Source organism: Cebidichthys violaceus, unplaced genomic scaffold (genome assembly GCF_023349555.1).
Source record: "Cebidichthys violaceus isolate CVI_PGR_0920_01 unplaced genomic scaffold, fCebVio1.0.p SCAF_4, whole genome shotgun sequence".
Classification (NCBI taxonomy): domain Eukaryota; kingdom Metazoa; phylum Chordata; class Actinopteri; order Perciformes; family Stichaeidae; genus Cebidichthys; species Cebidichthys violaceus.
Window position 1 is genome coordinate 10,926,960 of NW_027176594.1, and position 8,295 is coordinate 10,935,254.

Consider the following 8,295-nt stretch of genomic DNA (forward strand, 5'->3'; position numbering starts at 1 on the left):
TACATACAACAGGTTTTATAACATGCACTGACATGTCTCTCCTTACAACAGATCAATTTGGGCCTTCTCATCTTCTCACTGGCTGGCTTCCTATTGCCAGGCTATCTGTTCTATCACCGTAGAAACCTGATCAGGGCAAAGGCTGAGCATGATAGGTTGGCTGCCAGCCAATCAGACAAAGAGAATGCTCCTCTAACCCAATCAGGTGGTGGGACTGCTAAAAGCCAAGCCAAAGGGCATGCGGCTAATGGATACTCACCAAATGGGCATACTGTTTATTAAGATGACTGACAGAAGTGAAACGATCGATTGATATTACAACGTTTAGTAGTTTCATATTCTGAGGATGTAACCTCTCTCTGGGCTGAAAACTATGACATCTAGCAAAATCAAAACAAGACAAAAAAGCAGACATATTGTGCAAAGTCTCCTTTTATCTAACTTTAAAACAAACAAAACACATTTTCATAAAGTTTACGATGGAACAGGAAGTGTTGTGTAACCCTACCGTCAGGCTTCTCATTTAGAAAATGCTCTTTGACTTTTCACTGGATGCCATCATATCATTTAAAAATGATATGTAAAGGTGGCTCAGTGGTTAGCACTAAGTGGACATGTGATTGACTGGAGAATTGTATGCTGGGTAGGTTTCCAGTCCCCTAACCCTTGACCCAAGCATTAAGTGACAAAACAAAAATGCAAGGACCATATCCTGTTTCTGCACATTTTATCCTGTTCACTTTTAATCACACACAGTAGTTCTATTAAGAGTGTTTCCAGTCATTTTTCAAAGTGTAACTTAACTTTTTTGATTATTGAATGTGCATGAAACTTGCTTGCGTTAAAGGGGAACAACACCCAATTTTCATAATTTATACAAGTTATTTTCTAAGACAGTCAATAAATATTAGCAAACATGAGCAACCCTCTCCCAAAAACTAGAGTGCTAAAACTCAAATGTGTACATCACCGTGTTTAAAGAGTGAAACTGCTCCATGAATTGTGACAATGAACTGAGAGAGATGTTTTAGATGACACTAAAAGCAATTCTTTATTTAGGTGGTGTTCCCCTTTAATAAACATTATTAATACATAATTCAATAAAGCAGGCGTAAACATACTGTATGTTACAGTTATAAGCACTATCTGTCATCTTGACATAGCAAGATAATTTGGACATATTTTTAATGTCTACTTAAAGAACGTCTTCAAACAATAGTCCGGTGGACATTTGTACACTGACTTAGGTTTTGCTTGCTGTAATCAATCTTCATGTTCATACTGGCTATCGAAAGATCTCTTCCTAATACCTTTTCTATGGAAGTTATGGGGGACAAAATCCACATTCCTTGCTCTGAACAAAACAGTTTATTTAGTAAAAATAAGGCTTCAGCAGTCTGAGACAAATCAAGTGGATATTTGCACACTTGTTTTATTATAAAATTCCCACTTTGTGTTTTCCTGAGCAGTTTCCTGTTTAGTTGCAGTGAAGGGAGAGTAACACAAAGAGGGAATCAATTACTAAACAGATTGTAACTTTGGACACTATTCACATGATTTGGATTGTTGAAACTTCACATTAGCTTCAAATATACTTTTGAATACACTCAGTGTTGCATAGAAAGAGGGCTGTGGACATACATTAACAACAGTAAGAGATCTCTTCATGACCAGTATGAACAGGAGGAATGGTTACAGTAATCAATGTATGCACCTCACTATTAGGAGTTATAGGCAGACTTGAAAAATTGTGAACATGCCCTTCAAGGTTAATTAGCTGTAAATGACAAAACATAATTTGTAATCCTGAAAGAAATGAGACAATTATGGTCACTACAAAAATGCTTTATCTCAAGATAACGAGATGTTTAAAATGAGACGAATTAAGAAATACATAGATGGAAAGTTGAATTCATAAATATTGAAACACTTTTGCTAAATTCTACACACTCAGGAGTTTTGTTTCTACCACGTTACTTGATCCAGTAAGAACAGTAGCTTTGCTCGCTCAATGTTAGCCACTGTAACAAATGTTAGCTAGATATTGTTCGACCATCACAACGCCACTTTGCTAACTTGGTAAGCTTTGAACCCAGCCGTCAACTTTCCTGTTATACTTCACAATGCTACATCTGTTCATTGGTGCCTGATTCTTCACAGACACTTTACATTGTACACAGTTACTACAAGAAATTTAATTTTGTGTTGAATTTGGTGAAGGACAAAAGCGGTAGTGTGTCCGAGCGCCAGCGGCCCTTTAGAAACCCTCTATGTTCAACGTGCATGATTTTGTCTGATTTGGTTTCTTTGTTTGTACTATACTCTGCTGTGTGCCACCCCAAAGTAATTTTTTGTTGTTATTTATTGTGATATACACGATGTCTTGTATCCCAACGGTAAAAGTCACCTGTGTAAAATGTATCATCATGATAATGGATTTCACTGCATACTGTAGGTCTTGCTGTCGACTTCTTGAAGCTATATTGCCTGGCACCCAAAAATCGAATGCACACTGCGGTTCCTGGTCATACCGAACTAGCATCAAATAACTGATATTGATGAGAAATTAAATCTAATTGTTTCATTGCAACATCAGCGCGCAACAGCAAAGCAACGCCTCCACCATTTTGGACTGTAGGCGACTACCATATATCGAAGAACAGTTAGATGTCCACCTACAGGGTATTCTTTGTCATATATTTAATGTATCTACTTAAACGGTCTGTGGTGAAAAGTATAAATATTATAAATATGCATACTATAACTATTTATTTATTTAACTTTGCCCCGCCTCCCAGAGAAGCATAAAGGAGAAATCCAGCACTCTTGGGATTTTGAGAACAAGCTCAAACTTTTTCATGTCAAGGACCTCCAACATAGATGTACAATAGACCACAGAGCATGGGTGTACATAACAGCTTGTGGCCTTGCTTTGGCCTGAGTGTTAATAAGTTACCTAAATACAGTATACAGGTTATGTTGTGCTACTCGGCAACTAGTTACATGGCTGACGTTCATACATCCACCACGGTAGGCTTTACAATTCAGCCAATTTATCCATTTTTACAGCCACATACAGCTAACAAGGAGCCGGCCGGATCGGATAAGTCATATGAACGTGCACGGAGGCCATTTAAGTGTTTGCACTGGGAAGTTGATGTACCGTAAAAAAAATTATCCAGGGATTTACAGACATATCTGTATATACAGTACATATAGACTCTACATATAAACTCAATAACGTTTTCAGACCAAAATGGCAGCACCCCACCACAGCAGCGGATGTCAAAAAAGCACCAGGGTCTTGTCTCTGCTTCTGGACTCTTTGCCGTCGTCGCCATGTTCCTTTTTTTAAGCCTTTCTGACCTCACAACAGTAACTAAGGGGGGCGGGACATATGATCTCATACTACTATGTGTGCAGAATGTAGCACATATAACATGCAGGTAGTGCTGCAATTAATAACCCAGTGGGTACTAAAGGAATAGTTGGAAGAGTTGAATAGTAGACTGATACCACTCTCATTTTCTGTGTGTTCATTTACAGTTCGCTGATTAAGTTAGCTTAGCATAAAGAACCCCCTTCTTTCAGTCCGGTCATGTCTAACTGTAAAACATCCACCAAGCAACACCTTCAAAGATTATATTTTATCTCCTTTGTAAAGTGTCTGAGTTCTTTGAAAAGGGCTTCCTAAATAAAATGTATCATTATTTCTGTGTGCCACCTGACAAATTGTCAGTTTGAGTACATGTTGCCATTAGAACAGCTCTTTGGCAGGTTGTTACATTTGTCATGTAGCACACACCTGTCTCTGTGATATTTGGATTGATATCGGATTGATATCTGTGATATGTATGAATGTGACTTAAAGGAATACTTCACCCCCATTATGACCATCTGTATATCAATGACTCACCCCGCGTTACCTTGGATTCTTGAAGAAACTTTGTTTTTCCTCTCACGTCTTCACGATGAACAGATGATTCAAAAAACAGAGAAACGTTGAAGTGAATGTAAAAAACAACACACCACTGGTGCAGTAAAATTAAATTCTAATTTATCCAGACGTGCTCACTACTTCACAAACACATCCATCATACCATGTTTATGAGGAAGTGTTTTAAACAGTAAGGTTTTAGCGTAGATGCATGTGCCTCACTATGGAGGCATGTGAGAACAATTTTGGGGGTCATGCATTTCTTTAATGAGCTCATTTCATTTTTTTTTAAACCTCAGTATAAAATGACAGAGACTCAGAAAGCTAAAGGATTTTGGTCCCCCCTCCTCCCAACACCCACCTTGAGTGGGTGTTGGGAGGAGTGAGCTGAGAACAAAACATGGCTTCCAGTAAAATCTGTGATAAATAAAGAAATCTTGTACAGTGTTGATACAAGAAATGTGACAATTGTTTAATGATGAGCTTTAGTGAGTGATTACATAATGATATGTACAATATAAGTTTCTATGTGTGACATACTGTGCATGCTTTGGAAGAGCTGATGTTGAAGGGCCTTCATTTAAAGGAGCACACACACAAATAAAGAAAGTACCTTGTTGACAAATGTCATGCTGCTCATCTGAAAGCTGTCTATAGCAGACTAGACAGAATATACAGCAGGTGCACCTTAAAATAGAATACAATCCAATTCAGAAACATTGGCCTCTCAAATTATTCTGCAGGGAATTGACATTGTAGGCTTCAGAGAGGTAGTATTTATTGTATTGAATCACAATGTACAGGTGCTGCTTGTATTGTGTCCACCTACTGAGTTATTATTTCATTGTTTATCAGTGGTAACCAAGTTGATTCTGGTCACAGCAGAATCATTACTTATTTTAATGATAAAGAGGGAGCTTTATCAAGCAAAAAAAATAATTATTTAATCAAAATCAAATGAATGAAGAAAGAGATATTTATCATCTTTAGACCAAGGCAGAATATAATTAAAAATAATTATATATAAAGTATTTTGTTCCATTTTTGTGGATTTCTGACTTGATATGCAATGTTGCTTTGTTTTGTTGTGGAGAAATATAAAGAATTAAAAACCATTAAAAAGGTAAATTAAATTGTGTTGCTGTTCTGAGCATCCCAGCAACACGACTGCCATGACATAGTTGTTTTACACATCCAAGTCACATCTACTCAGAAATACACTCTGGTTCACAGGAAAAAACAGCAGGATCAGACTTTACCTTTAGTCAAGGTAGGCAATGGGCCTGCTAAATATCCATTATGATGTTTAGATATGAAAAATATTGAATTATGTTACTATTCTTAGTCCCTGTATACCCCAAAATAACTTACAAAAGGCCCCAAAGTACTTGGAAAATATGCAACTCAGCTGTATGCTACTTACTGTGTACACTATAGTACTACATGTACCTGACAGATACATTTTAGTGATTACATTTCAGATTTGAGTCTCAAAATAACAATTCAAATATGAATATTATTTATTAAACTATCCAGCATCATATTATAACTGAAAGCTGCACCTTAAACAGACATTAAACAATTTGAAGTACATTATGTGGATAATGCCTCTCTTTCACTCAGAAAGACCGTTTTGAGTACATCTTCCCAGATAGAGAAAGGGTGAAAGGTTAAGTAAGACAGCGTTTGCCTGGGGCCCCCAAATTACTGCACATTGGTGAAGTACACTTATTGGATGTATTAATTTCCAAATTAGCATTTTAGTCATTTGCTCTGACATAACCACTGTGGTTATAAACCAGGTATATTTGATGAGCAGAGGTATTTTGCTGGCGGTACCGTTACAATTGTTATTGCAAGTTATTACAATATTTTTTGTGAGTTACCTGAATAAATGCAGGTGTTTGAAATAAATGTTTTCACAACTATATTAAATAGATATTAGAGAAGGACTTCTGAACACCATCTCATAGGGATCGTCACGATTTCAATTCTAAATTGAAAATCGATCGAGTTGAGCCATCGATTTCCAGTTCCTTCAACTTCATAGAAAACACAGTGTAGCTTAGCGGTAGCCTGCCTTTCAGCTGCACTTTCAGAGACAACATCACTGACGTCTGAGAAAACAGAAGAACATCAGAACTGTAAAATCCTCCTGCTTCCCTGAAGTCACTACAGTTTGTTGGCTGTGTAAGATTCAGAAACTGCAGCAACCAGTGTAGCTCCCCCAGCAAAGAAAACACCACTCAGGAACTGTTTGGCCGCTTGTCTACTCGGCTTTGTACCGCAAAGCATGTAAGTGCAAACTGGGACTTCACGGTACACCTTGAGGTGTACCTCGTAAACTTGTACAAACTCAAGCTGTTGTTACCCTCCAGCCATCTAGTGAAAATTTAGTTGTTGTTGTTTGTTTCCGAGTGACTGGTGTAATAATGTATTGTTATCACATATTAAATAAATTATTTAAACTTGAACATATGTTTGAGTGTTTATTGTTTTACGTTTAACCGTGGAATTTTACTGGTATTGGTATCAACTACTACATTTCTGATACCTTGACAACCACCTTTTTTCCTAAAGTGAAACTTGAAATTTGAAAGATAACCTCTGAACACATTAATGGCAACAGTTAAAACACCAGTCATAATTTAGCTTTAGCATACCTACAGTATATGTTAATTGTTTATAATCATAGGACATTATTTAAAGCTCACAGCGGATTTTAATTTAGTAGTTAATAATATAGTGCTTCTAAAATATAAACCAACATGCCTCATAACATATTACAGTACATTTTTTTATCAGGCTTACAAATCTGTTCGGTTATTGCACCGTGAAAATCTCATACTATTACAACTCTATGTAGTACACAGTATTTGTAGTGGGAAAGAGGATTTGCTTTAGTTTTAAATCAGTTTATAATCCTGTATTGTACATTATGAGATTCCTTGTGATGCAGTCTCTGCTGTGCAAGAAAACATTGAGATGTTTTAAAGAAAGTTATTCAAGGGTCGCACTGAATCCAGGTAACAGGCTGTCAGACAGAGTTCAGTCCAGTCAGTTATAGACATAAACTGCTCTAGAGCCTTTACAGCCTGACGTCATCAAAAATGTGCGTGCCTATGTTGGCAAAGAGTGGTGTTTTGCCCCAATCATTCAGACGAGTGAGTTAGATATACATTGAGATGAAACGGTTATTATCAGAATGTCTGATTGTTGCATGTTCGGTTGTCCACCGAGTACGTGAATATATCTGGCCACTAAATATTGGGCAACTTGCTAATGCTTGCTGGTTTCAAAAGGGGCAAATGAAATCAATGCTATATGCTTATTGCTTTCCAATCCCAGCAGACATTGGGTGAAGGCAGGTTACAACCTGGACAGGTCGCCAAAGTATTGCAGGGCTGACACATTCACACTTTCAGGCAATTTAAAGGACTGTGGGAGGAAGCCGGAAAACCCAGGAAACGAACCTGGGCGTATGGAGGAATAATGAATTACACAGAGCAGTTGACTAGAAGTGTGAATGAAGCTTAAGTGGAGGTTCAGTCAGGAAGACTCTTTACTCTCCTTTTTATTCATAATCTCTCAGTCTCTCTCTCCCTGTGTTTACTCTATCAGCTGATTGTGGGCATTCACTTTAAATTAACAAACCAGACTCTGCTCAGTTTCCTTAAGCCAATCACATTGTTGCTGTCAAACTTCCCTACCCTCCTCCTCCTCCCCAGTCCCCTCCAGTCAGCATCACATGCTTCTCATTCATCATCGGGTTGCAGCAACTCCCATCATCACCACCACCACCAGTGTCTGGACTCCAGGCTAACAATACAGTTTTGCAAAAAGGCAACAAGGAAAAAAACTTTTTCCCACATCTAACCTATTCAACTGGATTGATATGAGACTTAATGTCTTCACAGTCTCTCTCTGTATTACCTAACGTTACTACATTAATCCAGCCTGTGGATGTTCTTTTCTGTTAATGGGTTCTTTCCCCATGAATGTATACATTTTGCCAGCCGTAAGGAAGAAAAAAATCCCTTAACTTCCAAGGAATCCTCTCTGCCACACAGAGGTTTATCTCCCCGCAGCTTGAAGCTCTGGATCCAAGTTTAACCAAAAAACTCGAAGAACCACATCGACCACTACGAAGTCATCTCACAGAAAGAGGCATGTATGTTTGAGGACCGCCGAGTTCCGTTAGTGCTGTGAAGAAATGACTGTGTATTCCATACTGCTGCAATAGTGTTGTGTTATATCATCACCGCGAGTGAAGTTGGTAATTGTGACTTTATCAGTTAAAAGACCAGAACCGCGGCTGGCCGAATCTAAGTTTGCCAGTCAGGTTTCTGTGTGATAAA

The 8,295-nt window shown here is 37.9% G+C and overlaps 1 protein-coding gene across 1 annotated transcript in view; it reads left to right on the forward strand.

Annotated features, from left to right (window-relative positions):
- Positions 1 to 6,411, forward strand: part of slc43a1b (solute carrier family 43 member 1b) — a 31,264-nt gene extending 24,853 nt beyond the window's left edge. Inside the window, exon 15 of the mRNA XM_068726618.1 lies at positions 52 to 6,411. Coding sequence (XP_068582719.1) covers positions 52 to 282 — 231 coding nt within the window. The 3' untranslated portion in view covers positions 283 to 6,411. The remainder of the gene's footprint in view (positions 1 to 51) is intronic.
- Positions 6,412 to 8,295: the final 1,884 nt, after the last annotated feature.